The following is a 23,542-nucleotide window of genomic DNA, read 5'->3' as shown; positions in this document are numbered from 1 at the left end:
TATCCAGAACACCCTAACAGTAGGGATTACTGTTTGCACTTTATATTTAAAGGACCAATGCTGGTAAGCAAGTGAAACCCAGGGATATCTGACCTCAAAGCAATGATCTTTCTATAGTGTCCCTTGGCATTAATTTGCAAATGAAGAGAAAGTAGCAAGACAAAGACCAGAAGCCAGGGTAGTGGTGGCCTTACAACTGGTATGGTCTTTTCCTTTCCTCTCACTGCCAACAAGTGCCTCTGGGGTCACTTTGTGTTGCCAGAGCTGTGGTCAAGTTGGTAGAATAATATTTCTGAAACTTTCATTACCATTTAAAAACAGTAATTTTTGTTATTGTTTTTAGAGCATTTTGCTCAATATTTCTAAGAGATCACTGTTCTTTCATTTAATTCAGCTAAAATCTGAATAAGAACCACCTACCCTTCTTCTTCCAGAAGGCCTCCTTGTAATACATCATGCACTTAATGACAGCTCCCATGGGAAGACGTTGAATTAACTGGTTTCTTTCTGATGGAAGCTCCGGTTTGAAGTGAATTTTAGCAGTCAAGATTGGAGGGATGGCACTAATCACATATTTGCACTAAAACACACGTAAACAAAATATCACATTAAACATGAGCTGCAGTTCTTGCTGTCAGCATGAAACATCTTTAATATTTTGAATGACACCAAGAAATAACAACATACAAAATGAGGCCACAAAACAGACTTAGGTCAATCAATGCTAGTAATTAGGGAAACTGAGGCAGAAATATGTCAGCATTAATTATGCCACTTCTTGGATTATTTCATCAGAAACTGCAGAAGACACAAGGCCTATTTTATACATATATATATTTCCATATGTGTGTATATATATATATATATACACATTCGTATTGAAATCAGTTACCTCATAGGTTTCATGATTCACTGTCTCAACTATGATGTTGTCATTAGTTTGATCAACATAGGTGACAGGACGATTGAGTTTCACTCGGTCTCCAAGAAGTTCCATTATCTTCTCACTTATTTGGCCAGATCCACCAAGAAACTTGCGTTCCTACAAAAGTCAGTAAGAAAGGGAAAGTTTAAAAATCCAAAGGAAGGAAAATCATACTGGCACCAATTAATTAACCTCCAGAAAGTCACAAGTTACAACTTCAGCCTCTGCACACTTGACTGCTGGGAGAGCTCACAAAGACAAAAACAACATGTGTCAAGATTCTTCAATTATTCTACACACAGCTTCCAGCAGTGAAAAACTGTTATTAGTTTACAAAATCATAGAATCAGAAGAAATTTTCACCTAACATCAGTGATGCTCTGATCAAATGAAAACATTTTAGCAAGTCTTTGGACCACAAATGTCCCAAGAGTGTGATGCATAGAAGGAGCCCTGGAAAAAGGAGGGTCTCACACTTTTCCCACAGGATGTGGTTTCTAACTGTACTTGGCTGTTCCCAGTCCTAGGTTATGATTATCTAGGAAGGCAAAATGTAGGCAATGCACTTAGAGTGTCCTACCTGTCATTATCAGATGAGGTTCTCAGAATAGGAATCTTGGATCCTGAGTACCTTTATACAAAACTGTCTGGAAGTTTGACAGCAGAGGCAGAGGGACTAAGGATAAGCACCTTATTTGTGTCTTCAGTACTATGTCCACTGCCATCTGCTATGCTTACCATGGAAACTGGTCCAGCTTTATCTGAGAAGGTAAGTCCTCAGTACAGTACATTTGGTAAGAACCAGGATGATGCTTTTACCTTGCCAGAGAAGATCTTTTCAGTGGTTAGAAAAAGCACATCCCAAAATTTGAAAATTAAATACTCCAATCATAAACACACAGTGATTTTTTGCACTATCATAACTGGCTACTCCTTTAATGATACCACTAAAGCTCTTCATAAAAATATTCTGTTAGTTATTCAGATATAAATTCATAATTTGTCCAAGAAAACTAGCATCATTTGATGTGTATTCTGACTTACATTTTCTACGAGTTTCTTGAAGTTTAATATAGTGGAAAGACCATGAGTTATCTCTATCTTGTTCATGTTTACTCCTTCATGCTTAGTATTTGGTGAATTATATTACTAAAGGACAAAGTTAAGTTCTTCAACAAAGCTATTATGTTAATAGATTGACATTCATAAGCTGAATCTTACTTTCCCAAAGGTCAAGTAGAGTTTGGCTTTAAGTATTGTAGCTTCTCTGAATGTAGAATACAAATATCAAATATCAATCAAGATAACTCAGAAAGTAAAACATGGGTTAGAAGGAGTGGTGTGCAATTTCTGCCTGGTAAGTACAGACATAAAATGAAACTGCTTTACATTTGTCAAAGATAAGGATCAAATGGGCAATAATTTTGGTGTCATAGAACAGCTTAGGGATTTCCTGAGGAAAGCGATAATTCATGTGCATAGAAAGTCTTCACATTTCATACTGGCATTCAGAATTTAGGGAATCAGAGAACAGAGCATAAGTTATAAGTGAATTGCTACTGGTTAAGCTCATCTCATCTAAGCACAGCATTCTTAGAAATGTTATCCATTTACTCTGGACAAGGAGGAGCCTATAAACAAAGAATCGCAGAGTCTGAAAAATCAAGGGATTAGGATTCTGGTTTTGCCACCAGTTTGCTGTAGATCCAGTCAATGAATCGAGAGTTCCTTTGTTAATAATGGGAATGTGATGGAAGCTGGACAAATGCAAGTGGGTAGCTAAAATGAAGAATTTAAAATACAGAATTTGCTCTTGCCTACAGTAGCCATAAATTACTTTTGTGACTAGAAGGTAGAAAAATCACTTTCATTCTATCACAGTTAACCCAAAATATCTGAGAGGAACAGGCAGGTCAAAAACTTTGTTTGACTTTTCCAGTACAATGATTTTGTAAATTGAATTTATTTCATTCTAGGAATTTAGCTTCCTACATTTAGCCTATTTTTCCTATCTAAATATGTAAAGAACTTGTTTTCCAAAACCTACTAGTTCAAAAGGAAATAGCTGTTAGCTGTGAACTTTTCAAGAATGACAAAACAAATAGAAAAATTTTCAGAAAAATTTTTTAGATCATTTCATGCTGCTAATTGTTCATATTTCAAAATACTGCTATGGGTGAAAGTGAAACCACACAGGAAGTTAGAGTCTCAAAACAGACATGGCATACCTGGCCTCCGTTGGTAACTGAGAAAATCCGAGTGGTGCCACCACACTGCTTTACATACCACAAGAACCATAGGGCAGATACCTCGTGGGGCTCGGAGGTCACATTGATGTTAACAAAAAGATAGGCGAAGTGTCTGGCAGTCCTGCTCACAGAACAAGAGTGTAAGTCAGCAGTTTACATATACATGAGCCAAAGAATTATAAATTTTGAAAATATAAGGTATTTAGAAAGTAATTTCATTGCTTTTGAAAAAAAATCTCAGGGCTCATCTGAAGGAATCATTTTTTGTAGCTCTTGAGGGGTGGAACAAGGTATTCTTCTGTTTTTAAAGATTTAATTTTAAGAATTTTAAGAAATTACAGTTTAGGTCCAAATGTTTAGAATCCAGTCTGTCTAAATTGTCACTATGTTTGCCAGTAATCAAGAGGGACACTTCTCATCTGTTATAACAACCATCCTTTCTTCTCCCTCTAGCTGCTTCACCCTGCTCCCAGGTTACCATGTTCCCTCATTTTGGTTACACCAGTGGTGGATACTATTTGATCATCTTCTATTCATTCCCTCGTGAATTCTTTTCCATACTTTATAAAATAATCAATGAGGTCTAAAAGTGCAAACTCAAAAATCTCTCTGCCTAAAACCCTTCCACAGCTTAAAATGGAGAAAGGCCAAATCACAAATGCCTACAATGTATCGTGTAACACTGGCTGCTACAGAAATACTGCAACTTTCTCTAATACTGCACACTCTTGCCATTCTGTGATCCTGGCATACAGAGCACTCAGTTGCTACAGCCTATCAGTCTGTAGCAGGAATCACAGGAGGTTGGTTCAACAATCGCAGCAAACTCACAGAACTGTTTCAACAATCATTCTGCCCTAGAACATACCATTCACTCAAAGTCCCTGTGAGCCATTCCTAAAGGACACCCCTGAATACTATCCACCTTGCCAGTCTGGGCCCTATTCTTTGTGTCAAATATCATCTCCATTACAATAGTCACCTACCCTCCCAGTTCCCCTCACTTCTCCTTCCTGTACCATGTGGGTGATTTCTGAAAGATACTACTCTCTCTCAATTAGCTACCCACTCCTGCTACCCATTACCCAGGTAGGTCATTCCTGAAAGATAGCATCTTGTCAACAACACTAAGTATCTTTCTCATTGCTTGGAGATATCCCCTTACATTATAAGTTTATTTTTATTCTCCCAGAAAAAAATGAATTGTTCCTAGAAGATACAATTGCTTCCAAAACATCCACATTTCCTGATGCTCATCTGATCCTGTGGATCATTCGCAGCTCTAACTATTCCTGCCTCTTCTCAACCTGGCTCATTCATGGAAGGTACCTGTCCTCAACATCATCCATTGACTGTCTCCTCCCAGCCAAAATGGGTCATTCCTGGAAGATGACCTCAGTTTTGCCATCCTCAGTGGCTCATTCTCCAGATAGCAGTCCTTCAAACCCATTCACCCTTCCTTGTTTCATCCCAGCCCAGAAACTATTCCCACTTATCAATAATCACCTTCCTAATTCCCCCTGCAACTCTGGAATATCCTTGGAAGATACCATACCGATTAAATCAATATTTCCCTCCTCCTCCAGGTTAACTGATTTATTCTTGGAAGACACCACTCTCCAAGATACTATCCTACCAATTTCTTTTACCCACCCTTTCTCCCCTGACTGGGTGGGTCATTTCTGGATGATACCATCCCACTATATACACTTTGCCTAACTCCCCTTATCGAACTATGGTTCAATCCTGAAAGATGCCATTTCCACACATACCACTTATCTGTCTTATCAGTGCCTCTGTGGTTCATTCCACAATGCACTATGACTCAGACATCATCCCAGATTCCCTGTCTTGCATTAGCCATTCAGGTCATTCCTGGGAGATATCATTTTCTTTTCTCTAAACTACACAGTGGATTAGTTGCAAAAGATACTATTCTGCCACAGTATTTACCCTTCCTGTTTCTTCCATCATACAGGTTATTCTTAGATGATATTATTCCCCCAAAGCATTCATCCTCTGTGTCTCCCTTGACCCCTGAGGTGCATTCTTAGTTGAGGCAATAACCATAATTTCAATTTTAAAATAATGCATTATTGAATGTTTTCTTTTATCCTCAGACAAGGTAAGCTCCTCCTGTTGCAGGCACTATTCTACTGTTAGGTCATTATGTGGTCACTGTGAGTACTTCTTGCTAAAGGAATGTGAACTTCATGAAACTAGTTATAATTTCTATTTAGTTTACCACCATTCCTCAATGCCTGGTATAGTGTCTTCGCATATTAGGCCTCTAACACATATCTCAAATAATTATATAAATATTATACACACTAATACATAAGCAAGTACAGCCAGGCACTGAAAAACGGTGTTTTCGTCAATGAGGGACTATATGTATGATGATAGCCTCAAAAGAATACAACACCTAGGGATGCTATAGATGTCCTTGTTCATGTGAATTACATTCTATGATGCCTACCCAATGGCAAAAGTGCCTAGTGAAGTACATACTGTCTTGTTAAGCAAGGAGAACTATATTACTGAAATGTAAGTAATTACATTATTAGTACAGATTTGAACACATATAGTTTATATTTTCTATTTATACAGGACTAGCCATCTATGTGGACTTACTTTAAACTTTTACAAATTGCTTTTGTGGCCAATCTTTATAAAGTGTAAAACACAATTATTGGTTTTATTAAGCTCACAACACTTTTACTAAAAGAAATTCTACCTCATTTACTTATTTTTTTAGGGCACAGATTTATTTCCCATTGAAATCTGCTCTGAAATGTCTAAAGTGGTCTCAAAGTTGCTACTGACTGAAAGAATATTAGGATTCTTCTCAACAAACTTCCTGTAAATTATTAAGAAAAGCAATATGGCACAAAACATAGTAGAAAACACAGGAATGGAAGATATAAAAGCAAATTTAAAATGGTCAAGTTTACTTTGTCCAGCATATTTTATCGATAAGTTCTTTCATGGTCATCTTGTCCCACTCATCAGCATGAGGTGCTTGCCAAGGAGCATCTGCTGGAATCTGCAGTGAAAAGAGATCCCAAGTAATGGTCAGTGTCATGGCCCAGCTGAGAGGCCCACCTGAGAAACTTTGAAAACTGGTCTCCTGGTCTCCTGGTCTCTATTGGAATGTGTGACTGGCACAGAATTGTACATGGAGATCAGGGAGGAAAAGAGCTGTTTGGATTCTGTGCCTTAATGCTACTGCCAAAACAATAATATTTATAGTATTTATATTTTGCTAGCTATAATATTTATATTGATTAATGCATGATTTTGTATGTAATTGGATTATTATGACAATGATCATTATCAATGTTTACTATTATTGAGGATTAATACCCATTTGGGGATGCTAAATTACATTTCAGAGTGTGAAATTATGGAGCCTGTGGCCAAGAAAAAAAATCGTTGGGGCAGCAACTCTTTTTCTCCTTTACTAACTATAGAAGCATGAGACAATGGTAATCAACTAGCAAATGAAACTTAAAGAGTAGCAATGGAAAAATGAAGGCTCTGTGACTGTCAAACAATTCTCAATACTGGATTGTGTATTTTATATGTGTGAATTCTATTTAAAGTAACATGTATTGCTCCTATAAAATTATTTAAACTACATCTCTGTAATCTAGAGCTCACTGAGAAGGCAGTGTGTTGGTAGCCCTTGATATATATCAGTTTAATTAATTCATAAATATTTTATGATATTTTTCATGGGTACCCAGGTAAGTTTGTAAATAAAATGTTTTATACAGGAAACACAGGTACCAAAAATTAGTTTGAAAGACATATGTATGCCTTGATTCAGTTGACTCTCTCTGATTCTTAGCTGCTAAACTGGAGTATACATATATCAAAAGTCATTATTGTACACCACATATAGATATAACTTTTACTTGTCAATTATTTCTCAGTAAAGCTGGTAAAATGAAAAGGCTAGTTTAAATGGAAAAAAGTCGAGATATATAAGAAAAAAAATATGTCATTTAAATGCTCAGTTACTTAAAGGCCCACAGGCATCAGTATCAGAGAGAGGGTATTTGAATCCTGGTTTCTATACTGTGTAGTCTTAGATATAACATAACTTTTGGTCACTCATTTTCATCATTTGTCAAAAAAGAAATACTACCAGATTCCACAGTTCTTATGGGTTAGAAAAAAAATGCATCAATATACAGTGCAATGTTCCCTGTACTACTTTGGATGGATATTATACAGTTGCCATTGCATGGGGTTCCCCTGCTGGACCACCAGTCCCACTGGAGAGCACGAGTTGGGATGCGGACAGAACAGGCCAGGTAGGACTACAGTAACATCTGTTGGCCTCATGTGAGCTGGATCAGGGAAAAGTCAGGTTGGGTTGACTGTTCCTACTGGTGCATGCACAAGCCAGAGTGAGTGTGGGTTGGTTGGGCAGCATCAGTTGGCAGATGCTGGCATGGGTTGGGGGGAGAGAGGGCAGGGAATTCTGTCAAGTCAAACTACAGAACCACCTGGAGAGTGAAAAATCCAGGGGTGGAGTGGGCCCAGTAGGGAAATAGTGGGCACCTCCCTCTTGGGTTGCCACTCCAACTGGTGAGCATAAAAACCAGGACTGGGGCAGGCATGGCTAGACAGAGAGTAGCACCCACCAGCATGTGTGTGGGCTGGATAGTGGGGCTGGTTGTATTGAACTAGGCTTCAATGCCCATTGACATGTATAAGAAATGAATGGGATGTGGGACAGACTGTACATACTGGCAAGCACGGGAACCAGGGCAGAGGGCATGATGAGGGTTATTGAGGGTCACTCTAACTAGGCTGCAGCTCCCACTGCTTTGCGTGAGGGCCAAGTGTATGGTGGGCAGAATTGGGCTGGGCTCCAGCACCCATTGGTTTGTGTAGAAGACAGGGCTGAGGGTAGAACTGACCCATCAATTGTAACCATCAATGTGTGCATAAGCTGATTGAGGCGATGGACTGTGCTGGACCCTGTACTGGCAAACACACACAATCATCAGGTCTGGAATCACCTCAGATGAAATTTCTATGGGGATCCCTCAAACTAAACTGCTGGAATCAGAACCCCAACCATGAAAGTTCTATGGTCTGATCATGGAGTGCATGTATCAGAGCTGAGCCTCCTCAGTGGCTCAGATGGAGCAGTGGACAGCATATCCAGGTGCACATGGAAGATATGGCAGTACATTAGAGCCTGCAGAGGACACTGGTACCATGGCAGAGGACAGAACAAATTGATCAACTACCCCAGCCAAGTGTTGGCAGTGAAAATTTGAGTAAACGGAAACTCTAAGGTGGACTATAGCAGCCAGTGGATTCTGAAGAGATTTCATTGTGTTTGGAATGGCAAGACTGGCAGCAATTCAGAACTGTTGAACTATTGAAACCACTTGAGCAGTGCCCTCGGAGCATGCCCCATATCGGGGACCCTGGGATGGTTGGGAGGTGGGTGTGGCTTCTCCCTTTATCTCCCCACTTCCCTCAGATATAGGAAAGAAAAAAGAGAATGTGGAAACAATGGTCTTACCCACTTTCCTGTAGCCCTTGACTCTTTGTGCTCTAATAACTATGTAAAGATCATCAAAATAAAATAATAATATTTTTTTAAGTTGCCATTTTATTTCAGTAATGGGCCATGTGCAAAGTCAACAGATACTTTTACCTCCTTTCCCATGTTGTCCATGGTGCGCCACAGGTTGTTGTAATCTAGGTAGGCGATGGGATTCCATACTGGAGGAAAGGCACCACGAAATGGATAAGTTTTCCCCTGGTACATAAAAGGAAGAGTAAGCAATTGAAAAGCAGTAGAAACTAAGAAGCATTCCAAAAACAAAACGAAACAAAATAACCAGTTTAAGTCAGCCATTTTTTTTAAAGATTTATTTTTATTATTTTTTCATTGGAAAGGCGGATATACAGAGAGGAGAGACAGAGAGGAAGATCTTCCGTCCAATGATTCACTCCCCAAGTGAGCGCAACGGGCCGATACTATGCTGATCCAAAGCCAGGAGCCTCTTCCGGGTCTCCCACGCGGGTGCAGGGTCCCCAAAGCTTTGGGCCGTCCTCGACTGCTTTCCCAGGCCACAGGCAGGGAGCTGGAAGGGAAGCAGGGCTGCCGGGATTAGAACCGGCGCCCATATGGGATCCCGGGCGCACAAGGTGAGGACCTTTAACCACTTGCGCCACTGCGCTGGGCCCAAGTCAGCCATTTTCAAAGTGACAATATCCTCTGTGGCAAAAGGATTTCCTTAAATGTAGCGAATATAATTTAGCTATATAGGCCTCAATTACAGTGAGATTAGCAAAAGTTTTCCCATTGCTGTGTGACCCTGGAATAGTCTCCCAGATATAGAAGACAGAAGGGTCTGTGGTTTCTCTTTTCCTGTGGCAGTGTGCTAGGAGATGCTCCTTGCTAGAATGACTACAGTGCCTGCTCCTGCCTCTAACTTGCCAGACCTCTCCTGCTCTCTGCTCATCCTCCAGTTTCATGTCAGTTCTGTAGGGTCTCTCACAGTCTTTCAGTAGATTACTTCCTGTCACCCCAACTTGGATTCCATGGCTTGGTACAAAGACCTCTAACATGAAGATGTTTCATTATTGGCAATTATTTCATTTTACTGTGTGACAGGCCCTGTTTTAAGTAAAAAAACAGAGTGAGTGGAATGTGAATACTTATAAAAAGAAGAGCAGGTCAAGGTAGCTTCTGTGATCTTCTCTGCTAATTTAATTCCTTCTACTTCTAAAAAAAAAAATGTCTTGGGGAGAATATCCGGTCCAGTAGTTTAGATGTCCGCATTCCTAATCAGCTTCACTCCAGATTGCAACTTCCTGCTTATCTGTGCTCTGGGAAGCAGCAGCTCGGGTATTCAGGTCCCTATCACTCATGTGGGAGACCCACCCAGATGGGGTTTCTGCATCTTGCCTTTGACCTGGCCTGCAAAAACTTGCAGGCACTGGAGAATGAATCAACAGATTGAAAATCTTTCTGTGTGTCTCTCTTTCTACCTTTCAAAGAAAACGAAAATTAACAAACTAAATAAATGTCTTCTAAATATTCATAAGGTCAAGATTATGTTTACTATGATAATTTTGTAAAAAAATATGATTATTAGTCAAAAAAGTATTTATAGAAGCCCTTTTGTGTGTATTGCATGATATTAAAAGTTGCATTTTTTAAAAGCACATAAAAAAACTCTAAATCACCACAAGGTATAACAACACACACACACACACATTGTCCAGCTGAGTAAGAATGTATGGCAGCCATTAATTGACAAAAGAAGTAATTTTCCCTTGCACATAACAAAAATCAAATAACCTCAGCAGATTGTGCGATCTGATTTCTATCAGAAAATGTCATGTTGTAATGCTGCAGTACAACTTTTCAAGACACCAAATCCTTTATCATCATCGCCACCATCATCACTAACATTTATTGAGTTTTTTTTCCCATGCCTGACACCAGCTAAAACTCCTCATATGCGTTATCTCATGTAATGCACATTCCAGTCCTGTGGAGGCAAGCACTACTGATGTTTTTATTTTATAAATGAGGAAACTAAAGCCCAGTGACAGTAGCTAGTAAATAGCAGAACGGAAATTTCCTGCTCCCAAAGCCTAAGCTCATAAAACATGCTTTCCTGACTTCTATATGGTTGATGGAATGGGGAGATAGCTTTGTTCTAGAGATATTTTAAGCTTCTCATCTGAAAGAAAGAGAAACTTTGAAATGTGAAACTTTTATGTCTTCCACATGCATGTTTCCCATTTCTAGGAAGTAAAAATAGAAACTAAAATTCCCTAGGGATGTAAGTTGACTGCTGAAGAAAGAGGGCCAATTTTGGAAAAGGCTAACGTGTGTTCTGAGAAAAATGGGTAGAGACATTTTACATAGAACACAAAAATAGTTATGGGGAGGACAGAAGCTGTGCTAAGTAATGGCTTGGGCAGTCTTCAGAATAGCTGGTTCTTGTTATAATTCTTCCCTTAAGAGAAATCTGAAAAAAGTATGTATTTTCCTGGGTAGAATGTACATTTTATACTCAAAGAATATCTTCCTACAAAACTGGTTGCTTCAAAAGTCTTATTAAAAACTTTCATGTTCTCAGTCACTAGGAACATTAGGAAAAGCATTACAGTTTAACAAAATGTATTCCACATTCCTAATGCAGTTCTTTACAGAACAATGCCAACTTGAACATAATTCCATGAAAGGTCTTTATGATTCCATGATCTGAGCCTTCATAACAAAAAGGTGGCAGAAGTGCAAGCAAAGAAGAGAAGGTAGTCTGGTAATCTTTCTAGGAACAGGTGCCATGGAATTTTTTTTTAAAAGATCACAAAAGCCCCACTCTAAGAAAGCTCGACAGAGGCACCAAGTAGATAAAGGATTTCGTTCTCTAGTTTTGCAACTATCCATTTCTGAATTCTTATTTCACAGAAAATCCAAACCTGCTAAAGAAATGTCATGTGTATGGGGTGCCGGCAACCACACAACACTGCCTCTGTCTTACAAAGTGTCCAGAAGGGCTCCTTGTTCCCATTGCCTACTCCTATATTAGACAATTTGAGACTACTTTGTGTGCGTGAGTGTGTGTGTGTGTGTGTGTGTGTGTGTGTGTGTGTGAGAGAGAGAGAGAGAGAGAGAGAGAGAGAGAATCCTTAAAGTAGTTGAGAGAGAGAGAGAATATACATAATGTAGTTTAGAACCAAGGCCAGGGGATGTCTCTTAGCTGAATGAGAACTACCTTTACCAAGATGTCAGCCAGTTTTCAATCTCTAGCCACTTTTCAGCAAGAAAAGTTTCTGTGACCTAAGGGTATGCATGGCAGAAGCTCTTGAACACTACTTGCAAATGATCACTGCTCTTCAGTAACAAACTTGACTATTACTCCAGAGTTTTTATCTCCTTATGTTTTATGCCTATACTCCGAAATCTTACTATCTTTCCAAAGTGCCTTAGAACTGACATAGTAGAAATGGCTGATGTTTAGCAGAACACAATGTCCTTGGAATTGTGCCCCAAATACTTAAGTCCTCTTGAGAAACCAGTTTCTTCTACCAGTGTTCATAATAATAGAAGTTGTTACCAGGAGATGACAATTTACGGCTCACACAAAACTTTTTATTATTTGTCCTATAAGAAAAGACAAATTTGTAGTATAAAGTAGCATTTACTGATTGGCACATTACAGAACTGCATCTGTATTCTTACATTTTTCTTTAAGCAAAAGGGAATATTATTAAAGTATCAAAGGTCACTGGGAAAGCTGCCAAATATCTTTGTTTAATCATCTTGAAAATAAACAGATGCTTTATTTCTGGATTGTTTTAGGAATATGCCTGTCTAGCCCATATGAATTGTTTGGGACCAGAATAGTCCCACTGCATTAGACATAATTGGTAAGAGATCTTTTAAAAACTTATTTATTTGAAAAGTAGAGTTACAGAGAGAGAGAAAAAGAGAAGGGAAGTAGGGAGGAAGAGAGGGAGGCAGAGGGAGGAATGGAGGGAAGGAGGGAAAGAGAGAGACAGCTTCCATCCACTGGTTTGCTTCCCAAATGGACACAACAGATGAAATTCCATTTGGGTCTCTCACAAGCGTGTAGGGGACCAAGCACTTGGGCCATCTTCTGCTGTTTTCCCAGGTGTATTAGAAGGGAGTTGAATTCAAAGTACAGCAGCTGGGACTTGCAGAGGCACCCATACAATATGCCAGCATTATTGGTGGTAGCTTAATTTGCTATACCACAATGATGGCCCCAAGGGGAATTTCAAAAAACATATATTTCTATATTATTTATATATTTGAAGGTCAGGAGCATATAGAGAGAGGAAGAGAAAGAGAAGTTTTCCATCTGTTGGTTCATTATCAAAATGGCCCAATGGCCAAGGGCTGGGTCAGATTGAAGCAAGAAGGTTTATCCAGTACTGGGGCCCAAGTACCTGAGTCATCTTCTATTGCTTTCCCAGACACAACAGCAAGGAGTTGGATCAGAAATATGGCAGCCTGGACTTGAACCAGTGCCCACAAGGGATGCCAGTACTGCAGATGGCAGTTTAACATGATGTACCATAGCACTGACCACCATCCCTCTCCACAGAGTGATCTTTTGAGGTTTCTTTTCTGTAGTCCTTAACAATGCTTTAAATAAAGCAAGCACTTAGGGTGCTGGTGTTGTAGCACATTGGCTAAGCTGCTGTCCATAAGGGTATCAATTCATGTCTTGGCTGTTACACTTCAGATCCAGCACCCTGTTAATACACCTGGGAAAGCAGTGGAAGTTGGCTCAAGTACCTGGATCCTGTCACTCATAAGGGAGACCCAGACGGAGTTCTAATGTTTCCAGTGAGCTCCATTTAGCCATAACTGAAGGGACATAGCCATCCCATTAATATTTGGCTTCATCTGACACACCCCAGCAGATGGTGTTGGTTTTCCCTTCACCCATCTACCAAAGCCTCCAGGGTAGAATCCACACTCATTTCCTCTTTCTCCATCCACTCATTTCCTATTTCCCCAAAGAACTTCAGCTGCCATCTGTTTGTTATTATTATATTTGCACTATATTGTGGTTTATATTTTTCTACCTCTACTCCCTCTATATTTATTATTACCAAACTGTTATCCAAACTCTCACACATTCAAAGACTGATAACACATTCCTGCATGCTTGCTCATGACCTGATATTTTATCACATTCTCAGCTCCTTTCTAAAGACTTGCATGGTTGCCAGCCAACACAGTGGCACCTGAATCTTGCAGTTCCATTTCTGGAAAAGGGGAACTATTGCCCTCCAGAAATAGAAGAGGCCATGAGCATAAAGAAAGAATGGTTTGAGGGACCTGTGTGGTAGCACAGTAAGCTAGTTCTCTCAGGTACTGGGTCAGGGAATGACAGAGAGATTTAAATGTTGGCATCCTATATGGGCACCAATTTGTGTTCATGCTGCTCCACTCCTGATCCAGCTCTATGCTTATAATCTCGGGAAGCAGCAAAGGATGGCCCAAGCCCTTGGTTTCCAGAACCCATGTGAGAGACTCAGAAGAAGCTCCTGGTGCCTGGTTTCAGATCACTCAGCTCTGGTCATTGTGGCCATCTGGGGAGTAAACCAGTGGATGGGAGGTCTTTTTCTCTCTGTCTCTCCTTCTCTCACTGTAAAATCTGCCTATCAAATAAAAATTTTTTTTAAAAAATTTAAAGAATGGTTTGGGCCTGGCAAGGTAGCTTAGCAGCTAAAGTCCTCGCCTTGCACGCACCAGAATCCCATACAGGCACCAGTTCTAGCCCTGGCAGTCCTGCTTCCCATCCAGCTCCCTGCTTGTGGCCTGGGAAAGCAGTCAAGGATGGTCCAAAGCCTTGGGCCCCTGCACCCACATGGGAGACCCGGAAGAGGCTCTAGGCTCCTGGCTTGGCATTAGTTCAGCTCTGGCCATTGTGGTCACTTGGGAAGTGAATCAATGGACAGAAGATCTTCCTCTCTGTCTCTCCTCCTCTCTGTATATCTGAGTTTCCAATAAAAATCAATAAATCTTTAAAAAGGATGGTTTTTAAAAGAATAAGCATGGTATCTTTCTCAAGGAATTCAAGTAAAGCAAGCAAGGAAATTAAGCTAGAAACAATACAAATTGTTCTGGAAGCTCTTGGGTAATTACAGGAAATTAAAGGTTTTTTTAATATTTGTTCCTTTTTCGCAAATATCACTAACAGTAGAAATAGGCAGGTAAAATATTAAAATGTTATACTGTGAGGATAGATGGCTGCTTAACTGCATTATTAACATATCATATATTTATATATAATTCATTGATTTAAAATGTACAGTTCAATGGAATTTAGTATATTCTCTCTGTAACCATCGTCTCAGCTAATTTTAAAGCCTTTTTATCACTTCAAGTAGAAGCTTACTCATTTGTAATCGCTTTTACTCCCCACACCATTTGACAGAGCTGCCAAGTTCTTTTTCAAAGCAGCTGCCTATTTCATAATCCTATCAGCAATTGTCACTCATGGCCCTAACTATTCTCACTACCGTAATGAACTGATTTGTGAATATGCCTTATTTCTCTATCCACCTCAATGTACTTTGGAACAGGGACTATGCTTCCTGTGTATTTATATCTCCAATGCTGACTTGTGAGTAGTAGAGTTACAAGAAGTATCTGCTAAGTGAAAAGATGAAGTAGGGAAAATGAAATGTTTGCTTTCATACCCATCCTGTATCACATTTATTCCCCTATGTCACGGATTGGGTCTAGTCATCTTCTACACAAATGACTTCCTCTCTTTGCTAAATGGAATGCCAGTTTAGCATTAATATCAGTTCCATATATAATCCTTTCCAAAAATGGTCAAAATAATCATTACCATCAAATTCACTAGAATTCACTATATACTAGCTGTTGCAAGCAACAGAGAAAGATGGAATTCCTCAATCTTTAGGAAACCTAAATCTCCAATGCAACTTCTCTTACATTAGTATCTCTCACTACGATATTTATGGACACTATATGCAAATGTTTCCATTTGCTGGGCCTTATAAAACTTCTAATTTGCTAAGGGAATCTTGACTTGCAAAGTCAGGGACAGAATAGAGAACACTTGTAAATTTTGTGTAACTAGTAAACCTCCTCTCCTGCAAGGCATTTTGAGATTAATGCTGTTTAGAAAACACTATTCACCTACGCATTCTTTCTTCACATTCTGGTTTGTACTAGCAAAGTCTTGAAATAACACAGGAAAATAAGAGATGAAAGTAAAGCTGTGATAAGTAGAATATTTACTTTTCAAACACTACCCATGGGAAAATACTTTCTTGTATTCTTCCTGGACAATAGGATGTATAATCTCACCACACTAAATCAAACAGGAATGAGCTGGCATTTGTCTGCATACCTACTAAAACTGTGAATATATCCTGGGCTCTGTGCTGTATTTGCTCTGGATCCTTTCTCCCTGTAACAGCGCAGTCTAGTGAAAAAGTGTCAGAGCAGGTGGAGAGGACTGAGGGCCAAGAAGTACCTCTTACCAGGTAGGCTACTAACGGTATCCCTCTCTTGGATAAAGTTATTGTCGTGATGCCTCTGCGGGGAGTAGGAGGTAGCATGGACTATAAGCCAGCACTCTCAGAACAATCTTCCCAGAATTTGCACATCAGAAAAGCATTTTTAAAACATTTACAGATAAGAAAAAGTCATAGATACTCAGGACTACTCTGGTGGTGCATGTGCAAATTATTATATGGATTTTGCTGGCCAGCAAGTGAGAGCCACAGTGATTTCCTCCCATTGTCTCTGAAGTCTGATTTTTTTGTTGTTCAGAGAAATTTATATGGCTGTAGAACTAGGTCACTGGATACTTTGCAAACACACAAAATTAAATTTTAGCTCAAAGTTCATTATATATCATTTAACTCTGACAAATTATAGGCAAGCTCCGGGAATGAAAGGAAATGGATGACTTCAGTAATCATTCCTTTTGTTTGAAAGGGAATAACATGAGGAAAATCTTTTAAGCAAAAAGGATTCAGTCCTGCAGCCCCAAGATCAAAGCATTAACCACACTGAACCATAATTAACACTCAATTTTTTCCCTAATTCCATTTAAAAGTTTCTTGTTGTGGTTGTATGAAATCTAAACTCGAAGCAAAACAGAAATGACATGTTACAAAAATAAAACTGGAGTGTTTATATATAAAATATTGACATTATTGCAATGTGTTATTTCAAAGTAGGGATAATTAACTGAAATTTTTAAAATATCATCTAGGTTTTCTGTGTCGCTAAATTTGCCACAGAAATAAAAAAGCTGAGTTCACATTAGAGAAATAGGGCTACATAGCAGCACTAATCCTGCTACATGGTAGGACAATGCAATGACAAAAGGACTTTCTAGCTGGTCAATGTGCATTCATGGGGCAGCTAAACTTCTCTTCTTCTGGAAGAACCAGCTGATGAAAGATCTCTCCTTTCTCTGTAATTCTGCCTTTCCAATAAAAATAAATACATCTTCAAAAAAATTAAATGCCCCTATGCAAAAAAGCATTCTGAAGTAAAGGGTCAAATCTGCTAAGCATTAAGACAAACTAACACAAAACAACAGCTTTTACCTTTTTACACAATCTACTGGCTAAATCAAGAACAGTGCTTAGCAACAGTGACAAAACACTTAGTATTCCAGAACACACTCACTCTCAAAAGCCCTTCATTTCAGCTGTTGGCATAGAAACCTGGAGTACATGGCTGTAGGAAGAGCAGGATCAACAGCAGGAAAAATTGCTTACTGAACGGTTACTATCTGGAGAGCTTATGTATTTTTAAAGTAAATATCGCATCATTCTTTAAAAAAGAATATGTGGTATAAAATTTATAGTTTCAAAGTTTATTTACAGAAGATGTGAAAAACAAGGAGAAAGTGAGAATGTTAATTTATTTTCAAAGTAGCTGTTGTGAAATGTCTTGCTCCATTCCTAGCTAAGTGCCCCCTTTCCACATCCCTAACACTACCTGTATTATGATCTAGATTAGGAAAATCCAAGGAAAGCATAAAAAGGAATCAAGCAATTCCCCTTCCTCTGCAAGAACTGGCACTGTAAAAATTTACAAAAGGTGTCCACAACTCAATGACATTCACTGATAAAACAAACTCAAGGGCAAATCTTTTTTAGTAATTAATCTAATAGGGGATTCAGGACCAGTTCCATCTCCACTATCCAAAGAGCAAGAATTTATAGAGAATATTTTTAAACATATATAGCTGGGATCATTTAAAAATCTACCTTTTAGATTCAAAACAATACTATTTATATCCATTTCACAGGATATAGTCTCAAAAATCACTTCAAACTCACAATATTCATAAAAACGTTTACACTATATAAATGGGTCAGGAATTTACTGCACAAGAATCAGAATCTAGGGATAGGCATTTGATGCAGTAGTTAAAATGCCACTTGGGACATCTACATCTCATCAGAAGACCTAGGTTACAGTCCTAGCTCTGCTTCCAATTTCCTTCTAATGTGCTCCCTGGGAGGTAGCAGGCGATTGTTCAAATACTTGGGTCCCTTATATACCCATGTGGGAGACCTTAGACTAAGTTCCCAGATCCTGGTTTTTCTTGCCCAGCCCTGTCTGTTGTTGGCACTTGAGGAGGCAACCAGAAGATGCAAGACTTTTTCTCTGTCTCTCTCTGTCTGCCTTTGAAATAATAATAATGAAAAATGGCAGAGCAAGGGCTGAAGCTGGTGCTGCCTGGAGTCCAGGCTGCACCCTATGTGTACATGCCAGGCTGTTGGCAAACCAGGGGCCAAAGTTAGTAGCATCACCAGAGTTCTAAGCTGCACCTGCAGTGCATACACCAGGCTGAGGAGGGGGCCCACAGATGATCTTGGCATCAGCAAGGAATCTGTGCTTTGATGTCCTGTTAGCCTCAGATGTATCAGGATCTCTGATCTCTGGGACTGGAGTAAGTGTGTGTGTGTGAGCGCGTGCACATGCATGCATGTACACATGCGTGCCCTGGCCTTGGCACACATGTTGTATGTTAATACCACCTGTGTTTTGACCCCTGTGAAAAGGAAAGGAACATACCCAGGAGTACACAAAAGATAAGTAGTTTACACGTGTGAAGCAACCAAAGCCCTCAGATACCTCTTAGACAAAAGGCAAAAAGATAAGTCTTTGCTTTCACCATACCAAGGCTATGGCACTTAAAGCAGGCACATTTTTTTCTACTTCTCTTGATCTTTTATGGCAGCTGCTATTAGTAGGAAAATTCCTTAGTGAGTTCTTCTAATATAATATTAGAAGATACTGGTATGCCATATGAAGCTAGTAAAAAAAGAAACAACCTTTGCTTTAGGTAATTTGGCTTACTTTTCAGTTCAACTTTACAACAAGTACCCAAGTCTGTGGACACTTTGTCCCAAGTTTAAGCAAGGACAACTGACAGGCCTGAGAATATGTAAATCTATAGAACAAGGATCAGCCTGTGTAGTGATTAATGGAATCTGTAACCTCTACTCTAAAAGTAGTCTGTTCACTGAAAGGGACATTAAAAGTCTCTATGCTCAAGCTAGATGGTTTTACAATGCACACAAGGACAATCTATCATCATCCAGAACTTGGGAAATAATAAAATGTGAGCTTCCCTTCTCAAAGAGTACTCCACCTGTAGCTTGTTTCCTTCCAATTTTGCTCATGCTTATTAATAAAATTGTCTATTTCAGAAGCCAACAACTTCTCAGTATAATAAGGATGATGCAGAGGACACAGCTACTGGCACTCACTGGAAATTCTTGGACTTGTGAGATGAATCCATTAGATGACATTAGGAGATTTCTTCACCTAAATAGACAAGCCCCATACCCCTAAGTCAGTAGCAAGTAGCTATGGGAGGTATGATGAATCTGCATCCCTACACATCCTTCTGCATCCCTCTTATTCTTAAGAATAAGGGCTGAAAATCTTTGGGGTGGAGTGCAATGGGACAGAAAGCTTGCTAGCTTAGGGTCACAAGTGGGATGCCACGCTTCTCCCACTCTATTTAATTCCATCTGCCCACCTTTTGTTTACCATTGTATCTGTAGCTTGGAACATCAGGTTCAAAGTAAATATTTATTGAACTGATGGATGAGTTTAAAATAATGATGTGAACCTTTGATGAACAAAGTAGATAGGCATAGTCTCCTCAGGAAGGGAGAAGGTGGGGAAAGCATCACTAAAAAATATGCTATCCCCAGTGCTCAGCTAAGATGCTTGCACTTGGATCTGCACATTGTCATATCAAAACTCATACTGTAAATCAATTTTTACCAAATATGAAGAATAGTTATTTGGCAAATACTAAAAGTCATCCTTGTGTGGGTTGAAGCTACATGCACTACAGACTGCTGACATAAGAAATAATTTTGACATTCTTTAAGGTTGCACAATGGGCAGATTTAAGAACTGAAGAAATCTGGATCATAAAGAATGTGGCTTGGATTATCTTGACAATGACAACCTTTCTGTGATTTGCTCACTTCATTTCAGTGTTATTTACAGAAATGAACACATTATATTAGATTGTGGTGATGCAGAGTGTCAGAAAGACAATTTGCATTAGTAACTGCATACATTAACATGTTGGGAAAAGTTCATTTTTTTTCACTAGAACTGAAGAGAATAGTGAGAACTCAGATGCATTTAAATAGAGTGATTTTTCACCAGAAAAGCCTTCATGAACAATCTTATTTGGAATAACAGAATGAGCATCTTCCTGTTTATTCCTCATATAGCCTTCTCTGTTTACAGTTTCACAATCTTCATAAAAATACCCACTATACCGACTACTATTCTAATATCATAACAGGTAATTATACTGCTCTTTCAGGCTTCTAAGACAAAGAATACACCAAAATGATTGCCGGCGCTGCATGTGGGGAAGAGAGCTGCCACAAAAGCCCAGGACAAGTACAAACTCTACTGGAGCCTCCTGGAGTCCACAGTTCATGACACTCTGGCATAGTAAGAGACTATACAGAAAAAATCCAAACACCTTGACCTAAATTTACTCACTTGGCATGTTATTTGACCACTGAACTATGATATGGTACTACAGGTCCTAACTTAGGATCCTGATAAGGGTGACAATCCTGGCACAGGGCCTGGAACAGAGTTCAATAAAGAAGAGCCATCCTTATCATTACTATGGGAATGATGCTGACCTTCAGAGATCGACTATTGAGGCTACAATTTTAATGTGTGCTATTTGTTGTGCAAAGTAAAAGTAAAGCATGAGTCTTATCACCAAACCTGACACATGCTGCAAGTTCAGTAATGAAAACCTCATCTAGGGACTGGTATGGCGTAGTAAGTTAAGCCTCCATTTGCAGTGTCAGTATTGTATATGGGTTCAAATACCAGCTATTCTAGTTCCAATCTAGCTCCCTGCTGGTGGCCTGGGAAAGTGGCCAAAGTCAGCCTAAGTTCTTGGGCCCCTGAACCCATGTGGGAGACCCAAAAGAAGTCCCAGACTCCTGTGTTCAAATCAACCAAGCTCTGGCCATTGTGGCCATTTTGGGAGTGGGCTGGTGGATGGAAGATCTCTGTTTCTCTTCTTTCTGTTAATGTGCCTTTCAAATAAAAGAAATCCTTAAAAAAATGTAACTCTTATACTAATGTGCATGGCTATGTGATAGCAAACCACCAAAAGTTAAGAATTATATGATTGAAAGCAGCCTCAGGCTATCAAGACCAGTGCCCTAACAAGATGCCTTTTTCTACCAGGTTATGTAAGTAATAGCTCAGCCACATCTACTGTTTTGTAGAGGAAAGTATAGTGGAAGTTGAGCAGCTAGCTCCCACCTCCAGAAAGCTGAGGCTGTGCTTCTTAGTAGGAACAGGCTTTAGGGACAGTGGTGACCTAGCCTTAAATAAGCACTAAACAGCAGCAACAATGAAAGTGACTCAGCACTCCCTTTAAATTCTTGCTACTTAATTATGAATTCAATGTACTATGTAGCATTTCCTGAGGTCTTCCCATGAGACCATCCTCTACTGCAGTTTGCAGCAGCCGCTCTTTAAGCAGAATGGTCACACCTGGAGCTCTAGAAGCAGGGTTCCTTGCGAAGTCCAGAAATTAGACAGATATTAGAAAGCCCTAAACGTCACTAAAGATAATTAGTGTGTAAGATCATATCAGAAAAACTGCACAGCAGGCTATGATTTGTTAATAACTTTCAGGTAAAGCAAAAATTTTTGAAACAGCACTTTCTTATTTTAATCTTACCTTCATCAAGAACAATGAGGAGCTGAATTAGAAAAGTTAAAATCTTACCTTGGCACCATGTTTTAGTGTGGGCAGAGCGGGGAGCTATGCAGACACCTAGTTTGAGGACATACCTATAGTGCAGTTTTCCCCAGTTTTAAAATATGTACTTAAACTAGCAGAGACAGTAGTCTTTCAATAACTGCATCTACTCATTGTGTGACACACATTTGAGTGAAGTGGATGGTGAGATGCTTTACAACAGCCATATGTTCTGTCAAACACTGAAGGCTCAGCACACTGTTAAGAACCCTCAACTTCACACAGAAGGGAAAAAGAAACAACTGAAGCAGGTGTCCCACCCAACTTCCTCCATACCCCAACCCTCCCACCCTGTCAGAGGCACACACGGGAGTGCCTTCCTCTCAAAGACGAAAGTAATATTAAAAAGAAAATAGTAATTTTTAAAAGAACTCAATTTTATTTTCTGGATCAGAAATAGTTGGTGCTATGCATTCGCAGGTTCTGCACCCACATATTCAGCCAACCATGGTTCAAAGAAATTGCGTATGTAATTTACTCCTTGTCCTTATTCCCTAAACAGTACAGTAAACATTTATCTGGCATTTACATTATATGTATTAGGTTTACTGAACAGTTTAGAGATGATGTGATGTAAAGTATGCAAGAGGATGTAAACAAGGTCTATGCAAATACTATGCCACATAAGGAACTCGAACACCTGTGGATTTTTATATCGTGTAGCAATGGTGGCAACAGGCGGGGGAGTGTCCCAGAAGCAGTCCCTGAAGGTTACCAAGACACAATTGTATTGGGATAATGAAAAGCATGCAATCAAAGCTTAGTAAGCAGCTAGTAGTTCTATTGCCTTGTCATGTCGCTTAGATCTTTGAACTTGAGCTTTCTCACCTGTCTAGCAGGGTGGGCATAATGACTTTATGCACAGAAAGAACTTAGTTGTTGCTGGGTTTTGGGTTTTTTTTTTTTTTTTTTTTGCAGCCTCTAGTAAACAGAAATATCTAAGTACCTGATTCTTCAGGAGAAAGAGACTATATGCATGAGTTGCCAAGATTCCAGGAGAATCATAACTTTCAACTCCCTTCCAGCCGGAAGGCTAGTGAATTTACAAGATAACTTAATTGCTAGGAAAGCATTTGGCCTCCCTCCTCATATTAAATGTAAATAACGTAAAAGGGCTCAATAAATGTCAGCTGCTATCACTTTTACTCTTCTTATTTACTAATAGTTTTCCTTTGTGACCTTGGACTAGTGATACCAATGATCCTAAACATTTGTACAATTATTAAAACATATTTATTTTTATTGGAAAGTCAGATATACAGAGAGGAGGAGAGAGAGAGGAAGATCCTTTGTACACTGATTCATGCCCCAAGCAGCCGCAGCGAACAGAGCTGAGCTGATCTGAAGACAAGAGCCAGAAGCTTCTTCCAGGTCTCTTACGTGGGTACGGGGGGTTCCCAAGGCTTTGGGCTCTCATCAACTGCTTTCCCAGGCCACTAGCAGGAAGTTGGATTGTATGGGAAGCACGGATGCCAGGGTTAGAATTGGCA

The 23,542-nt window shown here is 39.4% G+C and overlaps 1 protein-coding gene across 1 annotated transcript in view; it reads right to left on the bottom strand.

Moving 5' to 3' along the window:
• LOC121166706 (amine oxidase [flavin-containing] A) overlaps window positions 1-23,542 on the bottom strand; it is a 54,022-nt gene that overhangs the window by 12,950 nt on the left and 17,530 nt on the right. Inside the window, exons 4-8 of the mRNA XM_040995957.1 lie at window positions 8,861-8,965; window positions 6,129-6,220; window positions 3,154-3,295; window positions 893-1,042; window positions 421-580 (exon numbers count right to left, since the gene is read on the bottom strand). Coding sequence (XP_040851891.1) covers window positions 421-580; window positions 893-1,042; window positions 3,154-3,295; window positions 6,129-6,220; window positions 8,861-8,965 — 649 coding nt within the window. The remainder of the gene's footprint in view (window positions 1-420; window positions 581-892; window positions 1,043-3,153; window positions 3,296-6,128; window positions 6,221-8,860; window positions 8,966-23,542) is intronic.

The sequence above is a fragment of the Ochotona curzoniae genome, unplaced genomic scaffold, assembly GCF_017591425.1.
Source record: "Ochotona curzoniae isolate NIBS_2020 unplaced genomic scaffold, NIBS_Ocur_1.0 patch215, whole genome shotgun sequence".
NCBI classification, from domain to species: Eukaryota; Metazoa; Chordata; class Mammalia; order Lagomorpha; family Ochotonidae; genus Ochotona; species Ochotona curzoniae.
The sequence above is the reverse complement of the archived record's forward strand: the minus strand, read 5'-3'. Positions and strand labels throughout refer to the sequence as shown.